Raw genomic sequence first — 15,305 nt, forward strand, 5'->3', positions numbered from 1 at the left:
ACCACCAGGCAAGTACCCACTAGAAACCAGCATCATCCCAAACCAACACAACCTTCTCAAAGTATCAGAATCCAACATAAGGTAAGCACCAAATATAAACCAAACAATATAAAATCATTACAACATTCTCCATGTGTCATCAACCAACATAAGGTAAGACCCAAATAGAAACCAAGCAATCTAAAATCATTACAACATTCTCCATGTGTCATCAACCAACATAAGGTAAGACCCAAATAGAAACCAAGCAATCTAAAATCATTACAACACTCTCCAAGTGTCAGCGCCCAACATAAGGTAAGACCCAAATAGAAACCAAACGATCTAAAATCATTACAACATTCTCTAAGGTCAGCACCAAATAGAACCCAAACAATATTAAATCATTACAACATTCCCCAAGTGTCAGCGTCCGACATAAGGTCAGCACCAGATAGAAACCCAACAATATAAAATCATAACATCATTCACCCAGTGTCAGCGTGCAACATAAGGTAAGCACCAAAAAGAAACCTAACAATATAAAATCATTAAAACATTCTCCAAGTGTCACCAACCAACATAAGGTAAGCTCCAAATAGAAACCAACAACATCTCAAACCAACACAACATTCTCACAGTATCAGAATCTACCACCACATAAGGTAAGCACCACTATAAAATCATTACACATCCAACATAAGGTCAGCACCAAATAGAACCCAAACAATATTAAATCATTACAACATTCCCCAAGTGTCAGCGTCCGACATAAGGTAAGCACCACTATAAAATCATTACACATCCAACATAAGGTCAGCACCAAATAGAACCCAAACAATCTAAAAGCATTAAAACATTCTCCAAGTGGCAGCAACCAACATAAGGTAAGACCCAAATAGAAACCAAGCAATCTAAAATCATTACAACACTCTCCAAGTGTCAGCACCCGACATAAGGTAAGCACCAAATATAAAACAAAAAATATAAAATCATTAAAACATTCTCCAAGTGTCCGCGTCCAACACAAGGTAAGCCCCAAATAGAACCCAAACAATATTAAATCATTACAACATTCTCCAAGTATCAGCAACCAACATAAGGTAAGCCCCAAATAGAAACTAAACAATCTAAAATCAATACAACATTCTCAAAGCATCAGAATCTACCACCAGGTAAATACCCAATAGAAACTAGCATCATCTCAAACCAATACAACATTCTCAAAGCATCAGAATCTACCACCAGGCAAATACCAAATAGAAACCAGCATCATCCAACACCAACACAACATTCTCACAGTATCAGAATCTACCAGTCAGCATTCAACATAAGGTAAGCTCCAGATAGAAACCAAACAAACTAAAATCATTACAACAGTCTCCAAGTGCCAGCCTCCGCCCCAAGGTAAGCACCAGATAGAAACCAACCAATCTAAAATCATTACAACACTCTCCAAGTGTCAGCAACCAACATAAGTTAAGCAGCACCAAATAGAAACTAAACAATCTTAAATCATTACAACATTCTCCAAGAGTCAGCGTCCAACATGAGGTAAGCACCAAATAGAGACCAAACAATCTAAATTCATCACAACATTCTCCAAGTATCAGCAACCAACATAAGGTAAGCTCCAGATAGAAACCAACCAATCTAAAATCATTACAACATTCCCCAAGTGTCAGCGTCCAACATAAGTTAAGCAGCACCAAATAGAACCCAAACAATCTAAAATCCCAAACCAACACAACATTCTCAAAGTATCAGAATCTACCACCAGGCAAATACCCAATAGAAACCAGCATCATCTCAAACCAACACAACATTCTCAAAGTATTGGAATCTACCACCAGGCAAGTACCCACTAGAAACCAGCATCATCCCAAACCAACACAACATTCTCAAAGTATCAGAATCTACCACCAGGCAAGTAAACCAACATCATCCCAAACCAATACAACCTTTTCAAAGTATCAGAATCTACCACCAGGCAAGTCCCAAATAGAAACCAACATCATCTCAAACCAACACAACATTCTCCAAGTGTCAGAATCTACCACCAGGCAAGTACCCAATAGAAACCAGCATCATCCCAAACCAACACAACATTCTCAAAGTATCAGAATCTACCACCAGGCAAGTNACAACATTCTCCAAGTGTCAGCGTCCGACATAAGGTAAGCACCAGATAGAAACCAAACAATATAAAATCATTACAACATTCTCCAAGTGTCAGCGTCCGACATAAGGTAAGCACAAAATAGAAACCAAACAATTTAAAATCATTACAAAATTCTCCAAGTGTCAACAACCAACATAAGGTAAGCACCAAATAGAAACCAAACAATCTAAAATCATTCCAACATTCTCCAAGTGTCAGCATCCAACATAAGGTCAGCACCAAATAGAAACCAAACACTCTAAAATCATTACAACATTCTCCAAGTGTCAACGTCCAACATAAGGTAAGCACCAAATAGAAACCAAACAACCTAAAATCATTACAAAATTCTCCAAGTGTCAGAATCTACCACCAGGCAAGTACCCACTAGAAACCAGCACCATCCCAAACCAACACAACATTCTCAAAGTATCAAAATCTACCACCAGGCAAGTAAACCAACATCACCCCAAACCAATACAACCTTTTCAAAGTATCAGAATCTACCACTAGGCAAGTACCCAATAGAAACCAGCATCATCTCAAACCAACACAACATTCTCCAAGTGTCAGAATCTACCCCCAGGCAAGTACCCACTAGAAACCAGCACCATCCCAAACCAACACAACATTCTCAAAGTATCAGAATCTACCACCAGAAAGTACCAAAGTGATACATAAGGTAAGCACCAGATAGAAACCAAACAATCTACAATCATTACAACATTCTCCAAGTGTCAGCGTCCAACATAAGGTAAGCACCAGATAGAAAATAAGGTAAGCACCAGATAGAAACCAAACAATCTACAATCATTACAACATTCTCCAAGTGTCAGCGTCCAACATAAGGTAAGCACCAAATAGAAACCAAACAATCTAAAAACATTACAACATTCTCCAAGTGTCAGCGTCCAACATAAGGTAAGCACCAGATAGAAAATAAGGTAAGCACCAGATAGAAACCAAACAATCTACAATCATTACAACATTCTCCAAGTGTCAACGTCCAACATAAGGTAAGCACCAAATAGAAACCAAACAACCTAAAATCATTACAAAATTCTCCAAGTGTCAACAACCAACATAAGGTAAGCACCAAATAGAAACCAAACAATCTACAATCATTACAACATTCTCCAAGTGTCAACGTCCAACATAAGGTAAGCACCAAATAGAAACCAAACAACCTAAAATCATTACAAAATTCTCCAAGTGTCAGAATCTACCACCAGGCAAGTACCCAATAGAAACCAACATCATCTCAAACCAGTACAACCTTCTCAAAGTATCAGAATCTACCCCCAGGCAAGTCCCAAATAGAAACCAACATCATTTCAAACCAATACAACCTTTTCAAAGTATCAGAATCTACCACTAGGCAAGTACCCAATAGAAACCAGCATCATCCCAAACCAACACAACATTCTCAAAGTATCAGAATCTACCACCAGAACCAACACAACATTCTCAAAGTATCAGAATCTACCACCAGAAAGTACCAAAGTGATACATAAGGTAAGCACCAGATAGAAACCAAACAATCTACAATCATTACAACATTCTCCAAGTGTCAACGTCCAACATAAGGTAAGCACCAAATAGAAACCAAACAATCTAAAAACATTACAACATTCTCCAAGTGTCAGCGTCCGACATAAGGGAAGCACAAAATAGAAACCAAACAATTTAAAATCATTACAACATTCTCCAAGTGGCAGCAACCAACATAAGGTAAGCTCCAGATAGAAACCAAACAATCTAAAATCATTACACCATTCTCCAAGTGCCAGCGCCCAACATAAGGTAAGCACCAAATAGAAACCAAACAATCTACAATCATTACAACATTCTCCAAGTGTCAACGTCCAACATAAGGTAAGCACCAAATAGAAACCAAACAATATAAAATCATTACAACATTCTCCAAGTGTCAACGTCCAACATAAGGTAAGCACCAAATAGAAACCAAACAACCTAAAATCATTACAAAATTCTCCAAGTGTCAACAACCAACATAAGGTACGCACCAAAAAGAAACCAAACAATCTAAAATCATTACAAAATTCTCCAAGTGTCAACAACAAACATAAGGTAAGCACCAAATAGAAACCAAACAATATAAAATCATTACAACATTCTCCAAGTGTCAGAATCTACCACCAGGCAAGTACCCAATAGAAACCAACATCATCTCAAACCAATACAACCTTCTCAAAGTATCAGAATCTACCACCAGAAAGTACCAAAGTGATAACCACCCACTGTTCCACTAGAAATATTGATACCACCAATGTTCACTGGTAGATTCCTACAGTGTAATGTGTCAGCTGATATGGTGCTAGAAAGTGCACTGATCCACCTAAGTTGTGTCTGTGTTCAGGACATCTGACCAAAACAATGCAAACATGCCAAGTCATTAACAATTCATCACCACAACACATGGGTGGGGTACAAAGAAACGAAAAAAATCACAGTTCTAAATAACTTGGACAGATCAATGTAACACAGTACAATTATGATGAAACTGTCTTGACAATAGGTTGTGATAACTAGGCCACCAAACTACTACAGCCTACAATAATTAGACCACCACCCTACTATACTCCAACAATGTTAGAGGTTTTACATGGCGAAAAACTTTTGACAGGCACCGCGTAACCCCTAACTGCCCATAGCTGATTTTCCCAATGCTGACTATCACATTTTCAAAGTTCGGATTAAGAAAGAGTATATCGTGTTTACATACATTTAAATGGTCAAAAGGGTCCAATAAATATTCCTTTCCATAAATCCATGATTATATGAGAAAAATTTCATGTCAAAGACATAAATAATGAGTTTTTCCTAATTCGAAGCGAAGCAGACAGCATTAGCCATGATTTTTCCGGTTAATACAAAAATGGATTACATGTAATGTTTCACAAGCGGAATACAAACAAACTCCGTATCATTTCTTCCGTTTGAAATCCCCCCTGATATTTTGTATTAATCCAGAAGCCATGTTTTAAATGTAGGTCAGAGATGTGCTACAACGACATGGACATGTATTTTGAGTGTTATATTCCGTAATATACTATATATTTGTGTCTGTGACATATATATGAGATATATATTATATAAACTGTGAGTAGAAATCGCTGTCATGAACTGTTAACCACTTATGTGAGTTTTTCAAGCCGATTTTGTTCCGCCCGGATTTCGGGCGGAAACTGCATCAAAGAATTAGTGCTTCGGAAATGAGAGGTCGCAGTCGGCAAAATCATATCCGATTGAAAAAAGGCCGACCAGCTGCCTCTCATGTTATGGGAGTACACCCTACTACAGACCACAATAACTAGGTCACCAACATACTACAGATTACAATAACTAGGCCACCAACCTACTACAGACTAAAATAACTAGGCCACCAACCTACTACAGACTACAATAACTAGGCCACCAACTTACTACAGACTACAATAACAAGGCCACTAAAATATAACCTACTACAGACTACAATAACTATGCCACTAAAATATAACCTACTATAGACTACAATAACTAGGCCACCAACCTACTACAAGACTACAATAACCAGGCCACCAACCTACCACAGCCTACAATAACTAGTAATTGTAGTCTGTAGTAGGGTGGTGGTCTAGTTTATTAGGCTGTGTAGGGTAGGGGCCAATACCTAGACCACCAAACTACTACAGACTACAATAACTAGGCCACTAAAATATAACCTACTACAGACTACAATAACTAGGCCAACAACCTATTACAAACCACAATAAATAGGTCACCAACACACTACAGCCTACAATAACTAGGCCACTAACCTACCACAGCCTAAAATAACTAGGCCACCACCCTACTACAGACTACAATAACTAGGCCATCAACCTACTACAAGACTACAATAACTAGGCCACCGCCCTACTACAGACTACAATAACTAGGCAAACAACCTACTACAAGACAACAATAACTAGGCCAATAACTCACTACAAGACTTCAATAACTAGGCCACCACCCTACTACAGAGTACAAAAACTAGGCCACTAATAATATAACCTACTACAGACTACAATAACTAGGCCAACAACATACTACTAGACTACTAGGCAACTAACCTACTACAGACTACAATAACTACCACAATAACTAGGTCACCAACATACTACAGATTACAATAACTAGGCCACCAACGTACTACAGACTACAATAACTAGGCCACCAACCTACTCCAGACTACAATAACTAGGCCACCAACCTACTACAAGACTACAATAACCAGGCCACCAACCTACCACAGCCTACAATAACTAGGCCATCAACCTACTACAAGACTACAATAACTAGGCCACCAACCTACTACAAGACTACAATAACTAGGCCACCACCCTACTACAGACTAAAATTACTAGGCCACCGCCCTACTACAGACTACAATAACTAGGCAAACAACCTACTACAAGACAACAATAACTAGGCCAATAACTCACTACAAGACTTCAATAACTAGGCCACCACCCTACTACAGAGTACAAAAACTAGGCCACTAATAATATAACCTACTACAGACTACAATAACTAAGCCTACAACCTAACACAGCCTACAATAACTAGGCCTCCAACCTACCACAGCCTACAATAACTAGGCCATCAACCTACTACAAGACTACAATAACTAGGCCACCAAACTACTACAGACTACAATAACTAGGCCACCAACTTACTACAGACTACAATAACTAGGCCACTAAAATATAACCTACTACAGACTACAATAACTAGGCCCCCAACCTACTACAGACTACAATTACTAGGCCACCAACCTACTACGGCTCCAATAACTAGGCAACCTCCCCACTACAGACTACAAATACTAGGCCACCAACCTACTACAGACTACAATAACGAGGCCATCAACCTACTACAGACTACAATAACTAGGCCATCAACCTACTACAGACTACAATAACTAGGCCACTACCACAGCCTACAATAACTAGTAATTGTAGTCTGTGGTAGGGTGGTGGTCTAGTTTATTAGGCTGTGGTAGGGTAGTGGCCAATAACTAGACCACCAACCTACTACAGACTACAATAACTAGGCAACCATCCCACTACAGACTACAAATACTAGGCCACCAACCTACTACAGACTACAATTACTAGGCCACCAACCTACTACGGCTACAATAACTAGGCAACCACCCCACTACAGACTACAAATACTAGGCCACCAACCTACTACAGACTACAATAACTAGGCCATCAACCTACTACAGACTACAATAACTAGGCCACCAACCTACTACAACCTACAATAACTAGACCAACACCCTACTACAGACTACAATAACTAGGTCGCCACCCTACTACAGATCTAGACTACAATTACTAGGCCACCACCCTACTACAAGACAACAATAACTAGGCCAACAACTTACTACAAGACTTCAATAACTAGGCGGGCCACCACCCTTCTACAGATTACAATAATTATGCCACCACCCTACTACAGAGAACAATAACTAGGTCACTAACCTACTTCAGACTACAATAACTAGGCCACCAACCTACTACACTACATACTACAATAACTAGGCCACAAACCTACCACAGCCTACAATTACTAGGCAACTAACCTACTACAGACTACAATAACTAGGCCAACAACCTACTACTAGACTATTATAACTGGCCACCAACCTACTACAGACTACAATAACTAGGCCACCAACCTACTACACTACAGACTACAATAACTAGGCCACAAACCTACCACAGCCTACAATTACTAGGCAACTAACATACTACAGACTACAATAACTAGGCCAACAACCTACTACTAGACTATTATAACTGGCCACCAACCTACTACAGACTACAATAATTAGGCCACCAACCTACTACAATACTACAATAACTAGGCCTCCAACCTACCACAACCTACAATACCTAGAAATTGTAGTCTGTAGCAGGGTGGTTGCCTAGTTATTTTAGGCTGTGGTAGGTTAATTAGTGGCTAATGACTAGACCACCAAACTACTACAGACTACAATAACTAGGCCACCAACCTACTACAGACTACAAAAACTAGGCCACCAACCTACTACAGACTACAATAATAAGGCCAACAACCTACTACAAGACAACAATAACTAGGCCGACAACTAACTACAAGACTTCAATAACTAGGCCACCAACCTACTACAGATTACAATAATTAGGCCACCAACCTACTACAGACTATACCAGCTAGGCCACCAACCTAATACAGATTACAATAACTAGGCAACCACCCTACTACAGACTACAAATACAAAGCCACCAACCTACTACAAGACTACAATAACTAGGCCAACAATGTACTCCTAGACTATTATAACTGGCCATCAACCTACTACAGACTACAATACCTAGGCCACCAACCTACCACAACCTACAATAACTAGACCACCACCCTACTACAGACTAAAATTACTAGGCCACCACCCTACTACAGACTACAATAACTAGGCCACCAACAATAACTAGGCCACAAACTTACTACAGACTACAATAGCTAGGCCACCAACCTACTACGGACTACAATAACTAGGCCAATAACCCACTACAAGACTTCAATAACTAGGCCACCACCTTACTACAGACTACAATAGCTAGGCCACCAACCTACTACGGACTACAATAACTAGGCCACAAACTTACTACAGACTACAAAAACTAGGCCACCAATAATATAACCTACTACAGACTACAATTACTAGGCCACCTCCCTACTACAAGACAACCATAACTAGGCCAACAACTTACTACAAGACTTCAATAACTAGGCAAACAACCTACTACAGATTACAATAACTAGGACACCAACCTACTACAAGACAGCAATAACTAGGCCAAAAACTCACCTACAGACTACAATTACTAGGCCACCACCCTCCTACAGACTTCAATAACTAGGCCACCACCCTACTACAGACCAAAATTACTAGGCCACCACCCTACTACAGAATACAAAAACTAGGCCACTAATAACATAACCTACTACAGACTACAACACCTAGGCCACCAACCTACCACCAGACAACAATAACTAGGCCACAAACCTACTACAGACTACAACACCTAGGCCACCAACCTACCACCAGACAACAATAACTAGGCCAAAAACTCACTAAAAGACTACAATAACTAGGCCACCAACCTACTACAGACTACAATAACATGGCCACCAACCTACTTCAATACTACAATAACTAGGCCAACAACCTACTACTAGACTATTATAACAAGGCCACCAAACTAATAGACTACAATAACTAGGCCCCCAACCTACTACAGACTACAATAACTAGGCCACCAACCTACTACAGACTACAATAACTAGACCACCAGCCTAATATAGACTACAATAACTAGGCCAACAACCTACTATAGACTACAATATAACTAAGCCAACAACCTACTACAGACTAAAATAACTAGACCAGCAACATAATACAGACTACCATATCCAGGCCAGCAATATAATACAGTCTGCAACAAAAGGTCCAATAGGCCACTATTGATTACCTTTAATTCAATGCTGTTTGTTTTTTACATTTCACATTTCAAAGTGGGTCAAGGTTTAACTCAATCAAGAAAGCTTAAACAGATTACAATACATACTCGAAAGTAACACTCATCAGCTGACAGCTGTTTGGTGAAGTTTTTAACTTACTAAATACTCATGGGTGTCCTAAAATTGATTAAGATCGTTTTTTGGAACAAAATGTCATTCTCAAACTTAATACTAATAGCATTACTTGCCAGCAAATTACTGGCTAAGTATCATGACCTTAGGTAGACTACAATTACTTAAGCCATAAACACACTACAACCTGCAATAATTAGGTCATCGACAAACTACGAAAGACACTTATTGGTAATGATTAGATAAGAACTCAATGATGAAATATTGGTTATTTTTATAATGTCTTTGTTTATAATACTTGGAAACAAAATATATTGATAGCCTTTCATTCCAGCTGACTACAAGTCAAATATCATCATTATATACCTTATGGACTTTTAGATGTTGTTTGCAATTTTAACACCTTTCCTTTGACCCCTGTGACTAAATCATTAAATTTAATTGGGTTGAGGTAATTCATCCATCAAATTTTACAAAATCAAACAAAATGTTAACCATGAAGCATCATAGCATTTACCGCTATATAAGCTCATCACAGGCACTTAATTCCAGTGAACTTAAAACCATGAAAAAATAAAATCTTTTAATGTAGGTGCAAATTATCACAGGCTCTGCTTACATATATAGCAGTTCTTATATATTTAAGTATTCCCACTAAACGTTTTCTGGATCCTGTATAAGATAAACATGAGTGACTTTAAAACCTATTACTGCTTGTTGAAGGGTAAATAGGTATCAGACATCCAATCCAGGATCTAGAGTGTGGTACTCCAGTCACACTCTATCCCCACTCATGTCCGTACTGGAAATGTCAAGAACAAAACTTAAATTAAATTCTAATGTTTAGCCTTAAAGATGCACCCGTACCACTTACATACGCGACAAAGCAATGAAAACCTGATCAAATATTTAATGTCAACGATGTATTTGGATTTGACAATCACACATGGATTCTAAAAGCAGTGTGAATATATTAAGTACATATTTAAATTCATTGGACAAACATTGTGAGTAAATATACTGATATTATAGTAGTGTGGATTCCACGGTAGATTAGCACTTGATAATGTCCGACTATCTGCTACACCTCCAACAGGGCATCATCACGCCCCGGGCTGTACTAACCCATGGGTATGTTATAGAGATACATGGCTACAGTATCAATATCATTCCGTCATTGTATTGATTTAATATCTCTATCAAACAAGTTACAAAGGGACTATTTACCCAGTAGCTGTTGACAACACTTCTCTACACATTGATCTGACAGTTATTGATAAGTAAACTAACATAAGAATCAAACATCATCAGTGGAATTTCAAGTTTACTTTCATTTTCTAATTCAAACCTATACCTTTTCTCATACAGTATTGATATATTTGTATGGACTCAAGTAAAAAAAATCCATAAACATTTTCATATAAAATCTATAACTTTCTACTTTAAAACATTTTGTAGGACACAGCAAAGTTTACAGCATCTATTTAAGTTCATTATTTGCAACAATATGATTTCAGAGATTTTAAATATTGGCCAAATTTAGACAAACTACAGGTTTTAGTTAGGTACTTTTTCTGTCCTTTAAATGTTAACTTTTCTTATTTTTTTCACCATTTAAAATTTAATGCATATCTAGAGGCATAGAAACATGCAGTAGCATTTAAATTATCTAAATTAAAATCAAGGAATGGTCTAGTCTATATTATCGTATTTTCTTTTGAGCTATATAGCTCTCCTGTTGTGCCGGGTCTAGATGTTAAAAATAACATGTGCTGTGTATTATCAAACAACAGGTCAAAGTTATCTGGCCTGCAAGAACTGATAGCACACTCTCGTCAAAGGCCTTCACTGTTGTCAGTCGAACAGTCAAACACATTTGGCTTTACTGATAAAAATTGTAAGCTTTCAATAAAAAGTTTAGCCATAAAACAAACAAACTTGGGTTCGGCTAAGCCAGGAATTGATAAGGTCACAAGAGCAGTCTACCAGATATTTCTGACAGTACAGTAGCAATATATAGTATGACTATGTATACCTGCACTGATTTATGTGTGGATATATGTATTTAACACTTTCTAAAACTATAATAACAACTTCAAAAGAAAAAAAATAAACTTAATCTCAATACCTTAGGATCTGTTGAATTGATTTTGTTTAGTAATAGAAAGGGAAAATGGATTAATGTATTACCATACATATTATTTATAATACACTGGCATTGCCATACACTACAGATTATAATACACTGGTATCTCCATACAGATTATAATACACTGGTATCGCCATACAGATTATAATACACTGTTATCTCCATACAGATTATAATTCACTGGTATCGCCATACAGATTATAATAAACTGGTATCTCCATACAGATTATAATACACTGGTATCTCCATACAGATTATAATACAGTCGGATTTATTATACACTGGTATCTCCATACAGATTATAATACACTGGTATTGCCATCCATTATGTCAATTACACATGCATATTATGAACTGTGCTATTAAATAATACAGAATATAATGTTTCCGCCATCACTTTCATAATAAATGACATAAGTCATAATGAATTCTATACTGAATGCCGTTTAAAAAAATAATGTAGGCCTATATGGGTCATCATGATGAACAACAGCTGTTCCAATTAATTAAAAGCCCAACTATTTAATTCGTTCACACACCAACATGTATACGCATCAGTGGCCCCATATAACAGAACTGTGTGCATCCTAAACTATAATTCCTGTAGGAACTCTATCTAAATCAGAGATTTATAACGACATTATTAATGGGTATTCATAATCATGCTGCCTGTTCAGTGCGTTTTCTACTAGCCTACTGGAGTAATCTCCGACTCCATGAAACAAAAATAAAATGTGTAACAGTGTATATATATGCAGTTTCCTAACAGATGACAATGCAAGTCATTGTTGTTCTGCAATTGAAGTTTTACATAAAAATGTTAGACCTACTTTCTATATTATTATATAACTTAAAAAAAAAACATCATCTGTACATCATCATCCAAATTTCAAAGACATATCCATTAAAAAATGGAATACTCACCAAGTCATATTGAAAATCGCTTTCAGGATTTTCCCACATGCTGAACAGTCTATGCTATTTTCAATAACCAATAAAACAATCTGTTTGGAACACTTTTCAGGTATGCCAACTTTCACTAGTTTAAAGTTCCCATGTATTATCCTTCATCTTTACTTTTAAGTGCGCGATAACCAATCCATTTTTACAGCATCTACTTGTGTCTATTTCTCATCACCAAAAACAAAATACTTCATCAGTTAAATCACTCTCAGCTTCTGTTACCTAACGTTGTAGTGTTTTTCTTACTGTCCTATTGTGGAATCCTACAACGCGACACTCATTTTCAAAAGTTGTTTTATACAATACTACGATATGACACACAAATTGGATGGTATATATGAACAGTGTAGTATTTTAGGTCCGAGCACTGTGTATTGGAACAACCTATAATCCCTTTAAATATCATAATAAATACGATAGAACAGGTAAAGACGTGCCACAGACATTTCAACTCGGTGCGAGTCGAATTACGCGAAATGATGCTACCGTCCGCGTAACAAAATAGTTCCGTAAATAGCACTATCTTCCGTTCTATGCATCTAATGCTTAAATTATATGTTCAAAAAGTTTATGAGAAATTCCAATTTAAACTGTAGGCATACAATTTTTATTTAAAATGAAAAGTTATTCGACACAATCAGATGATGCAAAAGAACATGCAGACGCTTCTTCCGCGTCGTTGCTAAAAGCGCTATTTTCAAGTCTCGGACAATAAAATATATATATATCGCCAATAAATATATACTTTGTTACAAAAGCTCTTGAGGAAGAAAATCATAATTAATTTGGTGTCTTATTTCAATAAATATTTTAAAAGTCAATAATTTTCTCCCAATGCTACCTACTTTCTGCGTACCTGTCTTCCTTTCCCGAACGGACGCCATTTCCGTTCTATCAAAATGGTACGGATCCGATGTTAAAAATGATTTTATATGACGTTTCTGAAGTTAAATGATATTTTTGAAACATGAAATCCGGTTGGAAACATAGTGATTGACCACGATTGGCCATTATTATATCTTGATGGAAGCTATTTTTGATATTTTGAGTGTGTTTACCAGACACGTTTTAGCTGTAGTATATAGGGCCTATATATGTAAACACAGGTTTAGATTTTTTGTGCTCTACGTTTATTTATTATTATGACACGGCCAATGCATGGGGGACAAATAAACGCTATGAGAATCTCTATTGCATAAAGTTTTGGACCTCTGCAGCATTAGTGGTACCAAAGAAACGTTTATTGTATTGGTGTAAAAAGAAACTAATCCACTGAAGTGTTCCGGTACTCTCTCTAGGAGAGTATTACTAAATATCCTTATCTCCCGATTTGCCTGTTAAATATGTGTACCCCGTTTTGTTGTTTAAGCTGAGTGTATACATTTTGCATCAAAATCATCAGCACGGAGAAACACCTTGAGGTGTTTTTTCAGACACGTTTGTGACTTGTATGTGGAAGGTTATAGTTGTACTTTTAGCTTCACGCTAGAGAAATTCCATTTCCCTAAGTCAGGAAGCTGGGGGTAGCTGGTTCTGAATACATGATCAAAGCGCTTTCCTGTTGGATGTGTATATGCACTCACCGGGGATCATATACAATATGCAGCTCCCAACTAAACTGACATACTTCATGCCCATTGCTAACTGTTGTGTAGGGAATATTCATTTGTTTGATGTTAAAGAGTAGTGCGTTTCCACTGGGGATCAAACAAGTATTTTCCAGTAGGGCTGGAATGGGTAACAAATTGCAGTTCAGTTGCGAGTACTATCCAGTTAGCAAATGTAGGTCAATATTTATTGGTTTTCCTGGTCAGAAATGTCCTTACTGACTGCTGTTTGACAGACCTCAATCCTGATCAGTATACTTGCTACCATTGAGTGCATGCATATAATTATAAACATACAATAAACTAACATGACACCGACTGACATTCTGTTGAACAATGTAACTCGTCATTCACCAGCAGCTGTCATATTTGCCTCTCATGGCACCAACACAAAATATTGACCAGTACCAAAGTGAATGTTCCACTCGCTTAAAAATATTTTTAATCAAATCTGAAATAACAATTCTGGGACTCATTTTAGAATAAAATTGCTGAACATCTATAGGAGGTAGGTGTAGGATGTACTATTCTATTAATGGTATGTTGTGATACAATCATGAATGTATGTTCGACCTCATCATACCAATATTGTATTTATGCTGAAAATTTGTCTTTTACCCTACAGGGCGCCCACAAATCATTCAGAATCAAGATGCGTCTGGCAAAAAAACAGAAGCAGAACAGGCCGGTGCCACAGTGGGTCAGAATGAAGACTGGCAACACGATCAGGTGATTAAATACATTGTGCCTCATATAT

General features: G+C 37.4%; 1 protein-coding gene across 1 annotated transcript in view; it reads right to left on the reverse strand.

The window, feature by feature from the left end:
* Positions 1-13,402, reverse strand: part of LOC110450250 (cytosolic carboxypeptidase 2-like) — a 143,559-nt gene extending 130,157 nt beyond the window's left edge. The window contains exon 1 of the mRNA XM_021497671.1: positions 12,903-13,402. Within this exon, the coding sequence (XP_021353346.1) occupies positions 12,903-12,941 (39 nt within the window). The 5' untranslated portion in view covers positions 12,942-13,402. The remainder of the gene's footprint in view (positions 1-12,902) is intronic.
* Positions 13,403-15,305: the final 1,903 nt, after the last annotated feature.

This window comes from Mizuhopecten yessoensis, unplaced genomic scaffold (genome assembly GCF_002113885.1).
Source record: "Mizuhopecten yessoensis strain PY_sf001 unplaced genomic scaffold, ASM211388v2 scaffold5141, whole genome shotgun sequence".
NCBI lineage: Eukaryota > Metazoa > Mollusca > Bivalvia > Pectinida > Pectinidae > Mizuhopecten > Mizuhopecten yessoensis.